General features: G+C 44.4%; 1 protein-coding gene across 2 annotated transcripts; it reads right to left on the reverse strand.

The window, feature by feature from the left end:
• Positions 1-3,302: 3,302 nt before the first annotated feature.
• Positions 3,303-16,115, reverse strand: e2f7 (E2F transcription factor 7). 2 transcript variants are annotated; one of them, XR_005708483.1, is made up of 14 exons: positions 15,898-16,115; positions 15,240-15,344; positions 14,695-15,003; positions 13,859-14,018; positions 13,259-13,498; positions 11,435-11,590; positions 11,014-11,157; positions 10,635-10,811; positions 10,426-10,510; positions 7,883-8,228; positions 7,046-7,217; positions 5,182-5,573; positions 4,853-5,058; positions 3,303-3,836 (listed from the first exon to the last, which is right to left on the reverse strand). XR_005708483.1 is itself a non-coding variant. In XM_040140831.1 (13 exons), the coding sequence occupies exons 1-13, from the start codon at positions 15,898-15,900 to the stop codon at positions 4,903-4,905; spliced, it is 2,445 nt and encodes an 814-aa protein (XP_039996765.1). In that variant the 5' UTR covers positions 15,901-16,115; the 3' UTR covers positions 3,303-4,902. The 2 variants fall into 2 exon arrangements, 1 of the variants encoding a protein (XP_039996765.1); XM_040140831.1 differs by having other exon boundaries at positions 3,303-5,058.
• Positions 16,116-16,654: the final 539 nt, after the last annotated feature.

Here is a 16,654-nt window from a genome sequence, read left to right on the forward strand (position 1 = left end):
AAACAAGACATCATTTCATCATCCTTCCTATTGCAGATGTGTCACAATGAATGCCGTTGACATCTATAGGCAGAAACCGAAATAGAAAATAATTCTGTACTGTGTCAAAGGAACAAAGGTCTTGAAAACATATCAACCAATTAACCGGATCTGATGGTTAATTGTTCGCTAACACCAAGAGATACTTCGGTGGATGAGTGATGAAGTTTGACCTGCTGGTGGAAGCTGGATGAAAAGTCACCAGGGACCAGATTTAGTGGCAGCCTGCTCATTTCTCACTAAACCCAAAAATGGTACTGTATCCTTGTGGTGGCACTGAGGAAAAAGCCAGGATGATTCATCCTCTGGGACTCTAGCGTCAGTGCCGCATTTTACAGCAAGCCATCCAATAGTTGCCGAGATACTTTGGTGAGGACCAAAGTCGTGGACTGACGGACCAACCGACACGGCCGTCCCTCGAGCCACGCTGCCGGCACGGCTAAAAATCGGTGTTTCTGGCCGAGTCCACATTCCTGACTTTAAGCCGTTTGAGCTGCTGTGGTGGAACCTGAAGTGAAAACCTGCCGATGCGTCTGAGCTGGGCCAAAACTACAATCATCAAATAAGAGGAGGTGTCGGTGACGCTATTCACGAGCACTCGTCCTAACTTTTGCTCGGTTTGAACCTCTCTTTTTGTTTTGAGGAAAAGCTTCACAAATCTGGCAACACACCGGGGTTTAATAGGCCTCATAGTGTCACCAAAAAAGAATTTCTAGCAGCGATAATTAAAAACAGACTGAAGCAGGTAGAGCCGCCAGCCTTCTGGCCCTTATATGGATACAGAGGCCTGAGGTGAGGAAATCCCAGAGTAGAGCCTCGACTCAATGAGAGGAAATAGTCGAGCATTAAGAGGGAAAAGAAAGAGGTTTGCCCTTCTAGAATAACGATGGGGTGCGTTATGGCTCTGTCAAAGGTTATTGGGTTCACAAAATTAAATGGTTTTCATTTGTGAATCTCTGTATTTCACAGCCATTAGATAAGAACTTCAGATGTTGGCGTTTCCCTAAATATAGCCTCCTTTGCAAAGGAAAGAGGAACGCTCCAGCTTTTTAGGCACAGTATGAATGACATGGCTGATCGTCTCGAAACCTGGTGATACATCTGTGGAGGTGCAGCTGTTTCCCTGCCCTTTAACTTAAAAATCAGGTTTGATTTTGGCTTCAGTTTGGGGGGGAAAAAAAAAAGCCCAAACATGCCAAAAATAAAATCTGTACTTGGGAATGAATGCGTGTCCCGCTCAGGTTATCTCCGGACTAGCAGGTAGTGTCCCTCATCAGAAACTCATCACATTGAAAACACCGTCAGAATCAAAGCGGCAGAGGCTGAACTATCCTGCTCCTCGTACATTTTCTATGGAGAAGCTTGATCTGCAAAGTAAAAGTACACAAGTATTAATGGCAAAATGCACTAAAGGTAAAGTAAATGCGGCCATAATTCAGAACAACGGCCTCTATGATTGTTGTTTGTTGTTTTTCTTTGTTTGTTTTTTGACATTTTTAACTTTGACAGGTGGCATATAAAAAGAAAAATGTGAGAATTTCTCCTGGACACAGGGGTCACCGAGTGGTTTGATCAGTGTGAAAGTGATGTGACTCGCGTGCTGTGGCCTTCGCAGTCACCAGATCTCAACCCCACTGAACAGCTATGGGAGATTTTGGACCCAGGTGTTAGACGGCGCTCTGCACCACCACCAGCGAAACACCAGATGAGGTTTCTTCTTCTCTGCTCGTATTATTACTCTAGTTTATCTGTCTTCTTTCTACCGGCCTTTGATTTGTTGTTTCAACCTTTGTCCCTTTTTGAGGGGACACAACTCTGCGTGTACATGTACAGGAGTATACGGGCATAGGTATGTCTCTGTGTCCGCGTACTTGTATGGCTATACATTGTGAGGACTAGTTGGAGTTACGTACCTTACTGAGAGGACATTTTGTCCGGCCCTCACACCTTCAAAGGGCTGTTTGAGGGTTCAGACTTGGTTTTAGGGCTCAGGTTAGAATCAGGTCTGGGTTCAGGTTAGGGTAAGGGACTGGGGAATGCATTATGTCACTGAGTGTCCTCCCAAAGGTAGAAACTTCTGGTGGTTTTTTTTGTTGAAGTTTTCATTTCTTCCATTAAACACTGAGTTCTATAAATTCAGGACATTCAATATAAAGTTGATGTGAAACCTAACAAGACATATCCAAGTGCGAACACACACACACACACACACACACACACACACACACACACACACACACACACACACACACACACACACACACACACACACACACACACACACACACCAAATGAGAGTATCTTTTGAGGAGTGTTGTTCTTCTGTCCAGCAGAGGTCAGAGTCTCACCGAAACACTTCAGGACGTTGGTTCCTTTGTCTCGCGTCTGTGTAAAGGTTGTTTCAGCAGCATTTAGAGTGCTAGCTAGTTGCATTAGCGTGGATGTGCTAGCAGTGGTAGCTGCAGGAGCAGCAATGGTAGAAATGGAGACATGGTAACCATGGTGACAGCAGCCGTCACTGAAGAGGTTTTCGGCCACGGCAGGTACTTGGCTGAACTGTCTGTCTGTCTATACAAAGTCAATCGTCCCATCTGCTGAGGTTAAGTGTTATAAATGCCCGGCATTGCCAAACACATCCACTGGCAGCTCCCTCAGCTCACTGTTAGAGCTGACGTAAAAGCTTTGTGTCCTCCGACGGATGGTGTGTGTGTGTGTGTGTGAGAAGCTAACCTCAGCTTACTGATGAGTTTACTGCATTCCAACCTTTCTGCGAGTCACTTTGTAATGTTCACTCTAACGCCGTGGCCTCACCATGATCACCAGTTTCATCTCATGTATTAGTGTTTAGTCAGCAACCCTGCTTCACCGCACAAAGCAATTTGCAGCAAAAGGACTTGTGTCAGAGAAGAAGTGTCATCTGACCACATTAGCGTGGCTTGCTCCCGTCTGAGCGCTGGGCCGCTCTGAAGTATTGCTGGCATCTGTAAATTGGTAAAATGTTACACTGCAGCCATCTGTCAACATTTGGCTCATCAAGCTGGATTTTTTTCTACTGTGGTGTAAAACTAAACGGCAACATTTGGTCTGTTTAAAGCTCTGCCAATGAAACGGTTTCCACTCAGACCAACGCAGTCGACCCCCTTTTACCTCTCTGAAAAGTTAGGATCGAGCTCGTAAACGTTTGCTGACGTAATACCTGAAATACTGTCTCACATTCCACAGACCAGAGAGCACACATTACAAAACTAGTCGGCATCATACGCTTTAATCAAAGTTTGTGAAAGTCGTACAGAGGAAAACCAGTGTGTCCCGTAACTACAGAGCAGAGCCAGAGTGAAGGAACAGCCCCGACTTTTGTAAAAGTTAGATCAGCAGACACAACTACTACACCTAACAGTGCATTTACCATTATTTTAGAAACAATGAAGCAGCATTTAACACTCTGCCTGTGGAAATAGTGGATGACAAAAAATAATTACAGACACAAAAACTGTACACTGATAAGTACACGTCCGCTGGTCAGAGCGGACTACCTGTGCACCCTTTGGTGTGACATAGCTAAGCTCTCCTGAACGACTCCCATACATAGCACCAATATTCAGGCCGCGTTGTCTGGAAGGAAGTTAGCGGGTCTATTAGCAGAGGATCGTCTGTGCAAATCCCTGCACAACCTGAGAAAATCTGGCGATAAAGAGATCGCTCTTCTCTCGGCAAGGCGCGCACCCCCCCCCCAGCTGCAGCAGGAAATCTGGAAATCTCCCAGATGTGTTGGACTGTACGAATGTGGAATGGTGTTGCTGAAAAAAAGACAGCATGTACGCTCAGTCTACTTTCCCTGGATAAGTTACGGATAAAAATCTTTACACTACTCTGACACCACAGAATCTACTTCTAGTAAAATCACGAGTATTCAAGTACCTGAGAGCATGGTCCCATGTCACGGTGTCCTTCAGTTGCCAGTAACAGAGCTAAAGGGTTCCGTTTTTAACCATAAAGACAGTACGGTTGCAAATTCTCAGTGAAAACATACTCAACGCCGGTAACGTCTGTCTTCCTGATGAGTAAATGAATGCACCTGCTGTGCATCGACGAGTCCAGGAACTGTTCCTTGAGATACCCTGGCGGCTGTAAACATTTCGGGCCTGAGAGATTTTCTTCCCTCAGCAGCGTCTGGACTCGGCTACTGTCCACGCGAAGCGGTGATCAGCAGCTATTACGTTTCCTATCATACCGTGGTAATGTGACAAACCTGGAGGGGCCAACTGAAGACGATCACTTCAATTTAGATGTACATTCATCAAATACTTAGTGCTAAAAAAAAGTTAATGTTCCATTACAGTCCCTGTAACCAACATATATTAGCTAAAATATAAATAGCGATTGGGCTATAATACACAGGTGATGGGTGTTAGGTAGGTTGATCACATCTGAGAGGGAAAAATGATGAAATGGAAAAACACAGCAGTGGCTGACTCCCACCACAGGAGGGCACTGCTACATTGGCAATGCCGCTTCACTTACTCTCTCACTGAAATCCAGTGCACAGTAAGAACCACTGTTAACGGAACAACCAATAACAGAAGAGTTTCATTTCAAAACGAGGCACTCGCCAGTTGCTGAAAATTTACAGTCACCTCCGCTTTCCAGAAAGGTTCCATCTTTTAGGACGGAGTTGGCTTCGGGTCTAAGCAAACAGTCTTTTGCTAAAATGTATATTCTTGCATTTCAGAGGGAAACCCTTAATTCATTCATTAATCAACTAAAAAAAGCACAGGTGGCTTGAAACCATATTTTTCACTTGTACGGCCAGCACCTGAATGTCACAGGAGTGTCGTCAGCCACCTATTCCAGCTCCTCGGGTCTCTAGCAGGTCGGCGCGTGGCCAACATCCAGTCTTCTCTGTGCAGAGCCTCTTCTACGGGCAGCTGGCACAGCGCCGACTACATTTCCCAGAGCGCCTGGGGTCTGGAAGAAGGCCTTAGAGGCGGATGCCGCGGTGTCCTTTGGAGTGCGTGGAGTCTGTGGAGGGAGAGGGTGATGTTAGTCTGGGGAACATTTGCCCTGCATCCCGTTGTTCACCACAATAATGAAATGCTCGCTGCTTCCTACTGATTATGCCGACGTTCTCGTTGAAACTCTTACCAGCGGCTCCGGTGTGTTGATGCCGACGGTCTGTCGTGGTCCCGAGGGCGAATGTGGAGCGCCCGCCGCTGACCCGCACGCCCTGCTTTGTTCCGGGGTGGACGGCGACGGAGCCGGCGACCAGCCGATCTCCGAGGCTGCCGCCAGGCTGTAGGGTGCTGCCCCCACCGTAAAGTGGGCAGGCGACATCACGGCGGGCAGACCGAAGCCGAGTTTGGCGTGGGCGTCAGAGCCTTGCTGCTGTAGACCCCTGGCAACCAGGGGGTAGTGGGAGAGGGCGGCGGTGGGCACCAGGACGTAGGGCAGGGCCAGGGTGGGAACGCCGCTGGGAGGAAGCGCTAGGCTGGCTGGTGGCTGACCAGCAGGAATGAAGAAGTTGAGGCTGTTCAGACCTGGAGAAGACATGGTAGGAAGTGCTGTGGGTTTTATTTTGCTTTATCTCTGGACTACACAGTGATTAAAACTTGTTGGAAGTCGAAGTCACCTGACCTGTACTGAGCCAGGGAGACAGAAATGAAGTGCACCCCCCGTCAGCATTACACACAGGTGTCTTTGTCCTTCCCTCTTACCAGAATGCACTTAGGCGAGTATTTACTGAGTCCATTTATTATCTTTACTTATGTAAAGACAGTCATGTCATTCCACTCTTGATCATTTACTCTGTAATTTGATTACTGATTATTGCTTGTGTCCTGATAGGCTGCCAGACATCCGGAGATAATCCCAGCTGAAGACATGCCTTTCCTCATCTCACTGAAGTTCAGTCTATACTGAGTCATGTAAGACGGCAGCTGCATTTGGTGAGTCTTCAGAATTATGTATCTTTATTTGCATCTGATGCATCTGTATTGATTTTTGCAGCCAGGGTCAGTACATGTAATGTCTTTTTAACTCAATTCCTAAACCTTTGCATGTTTTCAGAGCAAACCTTGCTGTTCTACTGTTTGTCTTGAGAGCTGCTAAAACAAAGCACCGTCTACCTTTAACCCACATCACAGATTACGGCCTTAGTGTGGACATGGACTGAGAGCAGGTCAACCAAAGAGGGATTCTGTCTTGTCAGACTGTATCACTCGAAGGATTTTTGGATGCACAAAGTAGTGAAAGTATCCGGTATTTCGCGGAAATGAGAGAAAACTCATAAAAAAGAAAACATTATTTTTCTCTAACAAATTCTTTGTTCTGTTATTCCCTTTGACCGTACCTTTTAGATTATTCTCAGGACCCTCTGGGGGAGGGGGTCCAGGCAACCATTTTAAAAACGCTTTGACCAAGAAAACTAGTTTGACTGCTGTAGAATTCCATTTCTTTGATTGGAATCCAGACCTTTTCAGGTTTTATAAGGTTTAAACATACATGGTGAAGACATAAACACCAGAATTTATTTTATACAACAATCCTCTGTTGTCAGTTGTGACTTCACACTCTATATTTTGAGAAACCCGTGAGGCATCGAAACCCAGGCCACTTATCTAGTGACGGCAGTGTTCAGATTACTCCCATACTACTTTTAAATATTTCCAAAATTGATGAATGTGGTAGGAATGTTCCCACAGGTAACTAATACTGTATTTTGCAATTTCTAAATAATCTTCCTTGCTGGGTTTTCATGATCATAGGAACCCGTCCCCACGGACATTCATGTGCATTATTGTGTCAGTCTGATTTTTTTTTTTATTGCATAAGGATTGCCAACACTGTTACAGCAGCGACTCCCTCGAAATTTTTTTTAAATCTGTTGACAAAGAGCTCCTTTGTGCTCGAGCTGTACTTTTCCTAATTTCATATTAAAGGATTTTTAAAAGGGGGCAGATTAAAGTCCATATATATATTTCAGACAGAGTTTTCAGAGCGCTGTATGTACCTGCATGGTTGGGTACATAGAGGTAGTGTGACGGCTGGGCGGGCTCACTGCTGTTGCTGGCACCTAGACTTTCATCCAACGCTCTGGAGAGGCCTGCTGGGTGTTTCAGAGACGTCCTGGTGGTCCCCATCTGCGAACACTCCCCTGCTTCCCTGTGAGGTTCAGCTCTCACCTGGAAGGAAAACAAACACTGGGAGTAAATTAAGCAGGACTGGATGATGAAAACAAACTGTCCGGTTCTGAAATCCATCTGAAATAACATCTGATATCAAAATGGATTTTAATTTATGGCTCAGCAACTAGCATTACTGCACTTATGAAGACTCTCCCCATCTAATAACATTGGACTTAACTTCTCCCAAGTCATTTTCCTGATGTAAAAGTGCAGCCGATATAGTCTGTTCTCTAATCTAACCAGACCACCGTGCCATGAAAAATGGGACTTTTCCAGTTACTAGGACTGTGTAGTCTGATGAATTGCCAAAGTTCTACAATTATCAAATATCCTATACGTCACTAATATAAGTCTGTATTTGACCCAAGGATGAGTTATCCTAATCCGCAAGCATGTAGTATTCCATATTTTTAATTTAATGGTCAGCTATGAATATAGCCTGAATTGATAACAGGATCTTCTGATGTGAACGCAAAACTGCACAGAAAAAGAATCCATGCAATCATATGACTGCGCTGAACCACAATCTCTATGTTGGTCCCAGTCAATCTTAACCAAAAAGAACACAGTGATGAACGATATCAAACACTCATCACGTGTATTTTTCTCTATAAAACTGGTAAACATGTCAGCAAACCAAAACAAATCAAATATCCCCTCACCTTGTCACATTCCTCTAACACTGACATTCCCTTCTTTTTCCACACCGTCTCCTCCTCTTCTCTCTCTTCCCTCCTTCTCTTCCTGCCTTCCTCAGACTCCAACCTGGGTGACCCCTGACCCTCAGGCACCTGGTCGGGCTTGTCTAGCGCCCTGTGCAGCATGACCACCGAGGGCTGAGACAGGCTGGGCAGGTAGGCCAAGCAGTGGGGAGAGGAGGAAGAGGCGAAGAAGTGCTCGGGGTTGAAGGGAGGTGCCAGTGGGGTGGACTGGGTGGAGGACGGAGGCAGCTGGCTGCTGCTGCCTCTGCTGAGGGTGTGAGTCTGCGGTGCTGCACTGGGACGGTTACTGAAAAGAAACAAGAAAAGTCAAGAAATCAGCCAGTTTTCAATTTTTAGTTTTATTAGAATTAAAGCTTCAACTCTCAGTTTGGACTTGATTGGACAATACGGGCTTCGGCCAGTTGTGGAATTTGTTTATCCGCAAGCTGAAGCAAGATTCATCTTACATTAAATAGAGAAAATACTGCAGTGGGCTGGGCTTGGGTCCCCATTTTTTCTAGTCTCAAACCACAACAGCTTCCTGCAACCCTGACTCTTGAGCTCTGTCTCATATATTACTTGCCAAGTAGCACTTTGACCAAATAGTTCCAGGAACAATATAATCAAAGGAACTAAACTCAGGGACTGAAGTAGGAGGGAAAAATCCCTTTCATGCAGTCTTGTTTGTGTTTCCACCACATCTGAACTGTAAGATCAGAATTAGTCAGAAAGTGGATTAAAAACCAACAGCCAAATGACAGCTGTGTCTGAGAAACTATTTCCACACTCATCTCAACCCCCGAAAAATACTTAACAGTCACTGCCTTGGGGCAGCTGTGTTTAGCCGCAACCATAGAAATAACATGAACCACTGCGTACTGTATCTGAGGAAGCCAACATTCACAGTGAGGTCCATAAGTGTTTGGACGGCCATGTAATTTTGCCTCTGTGCACCACCACAATGGATTTCAGACGAAGCCATCAAAAAAGTGATTGAAGTTTAGACTTTCAGCTTTAATTTCAAAGGGTTTAACAAAAACATCACATTAACCGTTTAGGAATTACAGCCATTTTTATACTTAGTCCGTCATTTTCAAAAGGCTCAAAAGTAATTGGACAATTTACTGACAGTGTCATGTCCAGGTTTGGCCTGTTCCCTCATTATTTCACGACAAATTAAGCAGATAAAAGGTCTGGAGTTGATTCCAAGTGTTGAATTTGTATTTGGTAGCTGCTCATGGCAACTCTCAATATAAGGTTCAAAGAGGTGTTGAAACAAATGAAGGAGGCCGTCATTAGGCTGAAAAAACAACAAAAACCTATCAGACAGAGCAGAAAATTCAGGAGTGGCCAAATCAACAATGTGGTTCATTCTTAACAAGAGGGAATTAACTGGTGAGCTCAGCAACAACAACAAGGCCTGGAAGACCACAGAAGACAACTAAAGTGGACGATCACAGACTCTTTTCCTTGGTGAAGAAAAACCCTTCACAACATCTAGAAAGGTCAAGATCACTCTGGAGGAGGAAGGTGTATCACTGTCAAAGTCTACAATCAAGAGACGCCTTCATGACTGTAAACACAGAAGATTTACCACAAGGTTCAAACCAATGGTAACACCCAAGAACAGAAAGGTCAGATTAGACTTTGCCAAAAAACATCAAAAAAAAAAAAAACACTGCCCAGTTCTGGGACCAGATTCTTTGGACAGATGAAACCAAGATGAACTTGTACCAGAATGATGGGAAGAGAAGAGTGTGGAGAAGGACAGGAACGGCTCATGATCCAAAGCAGCCACATCATCTGTCAAACATGGTGGAGGTAGTGTTATGGCATGGACATGTATGGCTGCCAATGGAACTGGGTCACCGCTGTTTATTGATGATGTGACTGCTGATAGAAGCAGCAGGATGAATTCTGAAGTGTATAGTTCTAAACTATCTAAACAGATTCAGCCAAATGCTGCAAAACTGATATTACGGTGCCTCACAGTACAGATGGATAATGACCCGAAACAGACTGCGAAAGCAACCCAAGAGCTTCTCAATGCAAAGAATGGAATATTTGTCAATGGCCAAGTCAGTCACCTGATCTCAACCCCCTTGAATTAAAGCTAAAAGTCTACAATTCCTTAAGATCTTGATGGATTTCTTTCAAATCAATTGTGGTGGTGTAGAGGTAAAATTAAAAAAATTGTCTTACTGTCCAAATACTTATGCACCTAACTGTACTATCATAGGAGACAATAACTTCATATTCACAGCAGTCTGGATATGAAAACACTTGCGAGTATGAAATATTATGTATCTCACACCCCGCCCCAAATAAATAATACAATATTTATTATCTACAACATCTTCTGCACCATTTACCCTTGTTACAGGCAGCTGATGTGGCTTCTCTTCAATTATACTGGTAGTACGTTAGGAAACTTGTGTGCAGTTAATCTGTGGTGGATGAGATCAATGTAAACCAAGACGAGTCTGGCTTAAAAGTTAACTCACTCAGAGCTGTTTCCAAACTGCAGTCGACACACGGCGTTGTTGCTTGTAGTCTTTCTGGAATAGTCCACAGGCTGATTTGGCAGAGCTGAGGTGTGAGGAATTAATATGGTTTATTAAACAGGAATATACAAATGTTCAACTGTAAACTATTCTTTTTAAACCGACTACAAGCAAACATGGACGTAATTGAAAAATTCAGTGTCTCTTGCCCATTATTTCTCGTTGTGGGCTGCTTGGGGCAGAGTTGATCTGCCGTCGGACAGCCACAGAAGTTGGTGTGATGTTGAAGGAGGCGTGACGTCCCATCTTGGCCTTCCTGAAGTCCTGGCCTGCCATTGGCTGTGTGGCCTCAGGCGGAGTAATGGCTGCCACATTCACAGTATTCCCTATAGGATAAGGTCTGAGTTAGCATGACAGCAATAATGTAAGAAAATTAGCAATAAATCGGATATTTTGTAGACCTTTTTATCCAAACAGCAGGATGACAGTGATGTGACTAAAGTGAGCACCAGGGGTCCTTCATAGTGTCTTCACCTTCAGAAATATTATATTTTAATATGGTTACCAAAACTTGTCTTTAATTCTTACCGGCCTTTGCGGAGTTGTTGAATTCGACCGGGCCGAGCCATTTGAAGGCCGGCTTCCTGCCCCTCTCCTCACGGACATGCACCTTCTTTATGAGGCCCAGGCTGGTCAGGACATTGGCAATATCGTACAGTCGCCGCACCTTAGCTGAAGATACAGGGATGTTTAGTTTTAACAGAACCAAGGAAGGAACCAAGATTTCTATAACAGGACATACAATGACTAATTCCTTGAACATACTATTTATATAGAGGGTATGTGATTCTTGCCCAACATTGTGGCTAGTGCAAGTCTCAACATTTAATGGAACATACCATCTTACTTGTGTCAGATTTTAGCTCATGGATAGCTAACGTTATCAAGACATTCACTGTCTTTAATGCACACACACACAAAATGTTTGCGGTTGTGTTGGACTTCTTACTTTTATACTTGCTGTGACTCGATGAGTCCTGACTCTCCTCGATGAGGATCTTTGCTGCTGCGTCCAGAGTAACAGTCTGAGTTTTGGACACCAGGAACAGCATGACAAACTTCTGGCTCATGATGCGCAGAGATTTGTCTTTCCTGTTGCCTCCAGCTGCAAACACCATGGGCACATGCGGCACGTCAGACTAGCAAAGGAGTTATCAGTCAAACTTCTTTAGCGTTCAAAGAAATCCGTACATCATGTATAGATTAACCGGAATCCACCACGGAAACTGAGTCATTGCAGCAAGCAATAGAATTTTAACTAGTAAAATAATGAATTATAAATAATAGATAGCAGAAAATGAGCTCCCTCTCCATTTGTAATGGGCTGCCATCTTTAAATACCAATTACTCAAACTTACCCTTCACGACTAGATTGGTTCTACTATCTGATTTTTCTGACTTTTTACAAAACAAGAAATAAGATTTCAAAAATGTCAAGGTATTACATAAGCTCTAAAAACAAAATATGGACATGACTAGCTCTTCAAGAAGGCAGTTTGTACTTGCATCAGACATCAGCATTTGCGTACTCGTAAAACGTAAGAGTTTTAGCTGTGAAATGCAAATGCTACCGTATGTGGTGTTAACTAACACATATGTTGATTTTCCTGTTTCGCAGGCAAATCAGCACAGCGGCGGCAGCAATTACAACTTCATCAATATAGATTTGAAACATCACTATCCGACTGCTCAAAGCTTTAATGGTTGCAAGATTAGGCCTGAAATTATGAGCTCGGTCATTTTTTTTTTAAATATTAGAAAGATTTGATGTTTTGAGGAACAATAAAATGGTTTACCACATAGCCTCTTCTAAAGGTTAGACGCTGTAATGAGCTTATGTTAAATATCATTATGTGTCAAAATGGAGATTCATTCCAGAACATTACTACAGAGAAAAACAAAAGCCTTAAATTCATCAAACGGACACCTCAAATCTAAAGAAATTGAGTATCAGCACAATTTGTGGTATCAGTTTCCACATTGCAATACCCATTTGAGTTTGGAGCTTTCATGTTGTCTTTCGCGATGACATCTTGGTGTTCGGTCTCGGCTAAAGTGAGATGGTTCCAAAAAATATTTTCTGATCACAAACCATGAGATTACACACGCTTCAATGTGCGGCTGGCGCCTCAATAACACCTTTTCTTTTGTAGGTATTTGCCGTCCTGCAGCTCAGCTGTGATGGCAGCCATTACACGTATTATTATATCACCTGAGGTCATCACATTCAACCAGCCACAACAATAGCAGCAAGACGTTAACCACTTAATGAACATCAAAGCTCGTCATCTGGCTTTACCTTTGTAAACTACCTCTTTGTCATGAGTGACACTATTATCCAGCCACATTTCCAAGTCAATACACACAGACACACAGACACACACCCTCTTAATGAAAAGCTGTCTGTGTGTGTGAGTGAGTAGGGTCGCCATGGAAACGAGGCTCGTCTTCCTTCCTGCAGGTTTACAGTTGAAGGGGAATGATCATTAGGCTGTTTGTCAACTTGGTGGCAGCTGCTTGCAAAATGAACCCTACAATTTAATTTTTACGCGTACGAAATTTAACTGATCCTCTTATCCTATAAGTGCAACAATGAACCTTTAGCTTCTTTACCATGGCTACTAGGGCAGTTGATGGAAAAGACTGAAGGTGCAAGGAGAAGAAAATAAGGGGAAAGGGGCCCGGCAGAGAGGAGACACATCTGTTGGAGAGTGCTTTTAATTCTAAACTCTCTAAAGTCTTCACTTCTAGGTTTTATATCTCTGGCCATTACCGTTGCCAGCGTCCCCCTCCCCTCCATCATCCTCGCACCCCGGCCCGGCCTCCCTGGTCTCAGCAGCCAGCTCCATCTGGAGGTGGTAGCCCTGCTGCCGGCCCCTTCGCTGCAGCTCCTCCAACGTGTCCTCCAGCCGCTGACGTCCATACCAGGTGTAGCTGTTTTTGGCTATACGGCCAACAATCATTAGAGACTCCAGCACGTTGACGATGTCGTAGATACGCCGCCGCTCCACTCCTGACAATGAGCGCGAGGACAGAGAAATGATCACACACTCTTGAAAAATACTTCAATCGAAACTCACCAAATTGTTAGTTTTTTGATTAAAACGAATGAAAGTTATAACTGCGGCGCCGCACCGTTCATTTAAATACAGAATGATATACGTTTGACTGACAGAGGTCTCCATAGCAACCGCCCCTATATCCAATAACATCAAGACTTTATAATGCTCATGAAATGGACACTAGCTGCTTTCCACTATCATCTCACTCCCATTAGGTGTTTACAAAAGCAACACAGGCATGAGCTGGGACTAGTCACAGTTATCGACCTCCCCTGTCAAAACTCTTTTGTCCCCACATTACTGGCTCCTACCCAGACTGGTTGCCACCTCGTCCAGTGAGATCCAGATGGGGCTGTGTGGCGGTGGGTAGTCAGGGTAGAGGGCTAGGAACTTTTGGCATAGTAGACCCAGACTCTTCTGCTTCCTGCTCGGCTTTTTCTCTGCCTCATCTTCTTCATCCACAACTTCAAACTGGACAAACAGAGACATTCATAAATAGATAAATGATTACGATTTCTCCGTCTAGTGTTTTGCCACTAATTTAAAGAAATGTACATCGGCTAAGGGGGCTTTGGTGCCACCTTCTGCATCGCCATCATCCGTGATTACAGTAAAGTAACACACATCCCAGCTCAGACCCTTAAATTGCTTTCATGTAACATATCTTCAAGGACACACATTTCACAGAATTAATTATCACAGTCTCTAAAGAGATATTGAGGCTGGAAAAACTTTCACATGTTGGATTAAACAACTGTATCACACAAGCTCAGGGCGAATTGGGCTCCATCTGCCGCTTATATACAAAATTACTTTAACAGGCATAACTGAGGGATTTCATTTGTACTTTGGAAACTCCCTCTCTTGAGAGAGAAGCTGCTATTGTAAGTAAAGTGAGGATAAAGTGTGTTTACTCTTGTGGAAACTCTGGGTTCCTTTGAGAGCATTTCCCTAAACATACCAATAAACAATAACTGCAATCTAATTGAATTCTCCCTAGTAGAACACACACACACACAAATTTGACTTCAAGGACTAAATGAGAACTTATTTAATTCCTTATTTACTATTTTAGAGACTGTGGTTTTTGATAATGTAGTTCAGCTCTTAGCCTCTTTGGCAGATGCCAACATTTCGCATTTCTTACCTGACAAGAGTCTTCCACCTCTATATCCTCCGTCACAGTATCTGGACTGTCTGGTTTTTCATTCTCATTCTCTATGGGTCTGAACAGCACCTTTTTCATCTCTCGGTCTCTAATGTCTGGACTCGCCGCACTGATCAGCATCTTCAGATTGGCCGTGGGTGTCCAGGGCTCAGGCACGACGGCGTGTTTGATGGGGGTGACGTGGGCCAGGTCAGGGGTGGCACCTTTTCTGTTTATCAACAATGGAGGGATAGTGGACTCAGCAGATTTCAGTGGCGTGGATCTCCTCCTCTCTGCCCAGATGTTTTCCTGTGATAGACATAGTTGTGTGTTAAAAGACAAATACACCCTGGGTAAAATTCAAGGGCTTAAAATCGGTAATTTTGGAGCACAAGTTAGATTACAAAGCACCAGTACAACACGTAAACCTGTCGAAACCTCTTTTTAGCCTGACTCTGCAGCTCCCCTTCAGTTGCATTATATCAAACCTGCTAACAGTTAGAGTGCTCAGACCGCACCTAAAATGAAGCAGTAATCCACCTCACCTTTTGTTCAGTTTGGCCTCCATCCTCCTCCAACTCCACCGTAAAACTTTTCCTTGGACTTTTGAGGTCTTTCAATGAGAGGCATTCAACTTCCATCTGGGAAAACTGCAGTCCAAAAAGTAGAGACGTATAGAAAATCAACAACAGATTATCTGGCCGATATTTTAGTGAGTTGCACGGTGAAGTCGGGGAAGTTTCAGCCAGTGCAGAAAACTTAGACTAGTGGCCAGCTGAATTTGGCGCAAAGAACATCTGCTAACTAGCCCTTAGCAAGCTAACGTCTGCGAGATAGCTAACAGCCAGTCTTCCCTATGGAACAGTTTGGTTTATTGCTAGCATAACCTTGATGTGGCTAGCATACTCAATAGCAGGAGATGTCGCGAGTCGAGGGGTTAGTGTATATTTACATGTCGTTAATAAATTACGTTAATTCTAACATGTGACATGCAAACGGAAAATTCACTCAAATTGATCCAAATTAACACATGGGCTGTGGCTGGGCCTGTGAAAGGGAATAAATATACTGCGGTTACTCGTCAGTAGTTTAAAGTCTTTTTTTTAATTAGTTATTTAGCTAACAGTCCTAGCTCAGCTGACCATCATAAGCTAAGTGTTACGGTAAGCTGGAAACCACTGGAGGGAAAGCACCATTCCTCACCATTTCTGCTCTTGAAGAAATTAAATGTCCCGGTACGGCTCTGTGTCCGGTATTAGCGCGCGGTTTCTTCAGACCAACATAGCAGCTAATTTCCCTCTTCGAAATAAGCGGGTAGTCCTCCCGAACCTACGCCTCCAGTCCTCTAACACTGCTGTCCGGTGAGTGGACCCCCTGTGCTGTGCTGTGCTGTGCCGTGCTGGGGAGACCTCAGCATCACCCGCTCAAGCTTGTTTTCTGGCGCTCTCGGGCATCTGGCTCGCTCCAGCCAATCAGCGGTGTTGTGCTTGGGTACGCGCCTCGGCTTCAACCAATGGACGTGATCGACGACCACGCCTCCAGAGTTGTGTTGGCGGGGCAACAGGCGCGTTCAGTCCGAGCCAGCGGGGTAGTAACAGACAGGAGAGCGGGGCGGAGGTCTCACTCTGCGGCTACCTTCGGGTACAGGACACAGCACCAGAAATGGCGGCGGGGGGACAACTGACAGCATATCAAGGAGCACTAACAAACAAGACCAGAAGCCAATACGATAATATTAGCACTGTAGAAAGCTCGTGCATGAGCCAGAAATGGGGTTGATATATATTTTTCCACTAAATGTGCCAGTACAATGTGAAAATGAATAGGTACGAAATTAGGGGTGAACAGGCAGCAGACACGGGAGGGCGGCAAAGACGACTGAACATGTTGGAATATGTAATAACTTTGTGATAGTCTGACATGACTTTTCCAAAACCCGCTTCAGGTCACTTTTAGACGA

The sequence above is a fragment of the Xiphias gladius genome, chromosome 2, assembly GCF_016859285.1.
Source record: "Xiphias gladius isolate SHS-SW01 ecotype Sanya breed wild chromosome 2, ASM1685928v1, whole genome shotgun sequence".
Lineage (NCBI taxonomy): Eukaryota > Metazoa > Chordata > Actinopteri > Istiophoriformes > Xiphiidae > Xiphias > Xiphias gladius.

Coding starts and splice junctions, on each gene's coding strand:
- e2f7 (XM_040140831.1), bottom strand. Junction 8,229..10,425: donor CAGTTTGGAAACAGCTCTGA/GTGAGTTAACTT, acceptor GTTTCTTTTCAG/TAACCGTCCCAGTGCAGCAC. Junction 7,218..7,882: donor TGTTAGAGGAATGTGACAAG/GTGAGGGGATAT, acceptor TTTTCCTTCCAG/GTGAGAGCTGAACCTCACAG.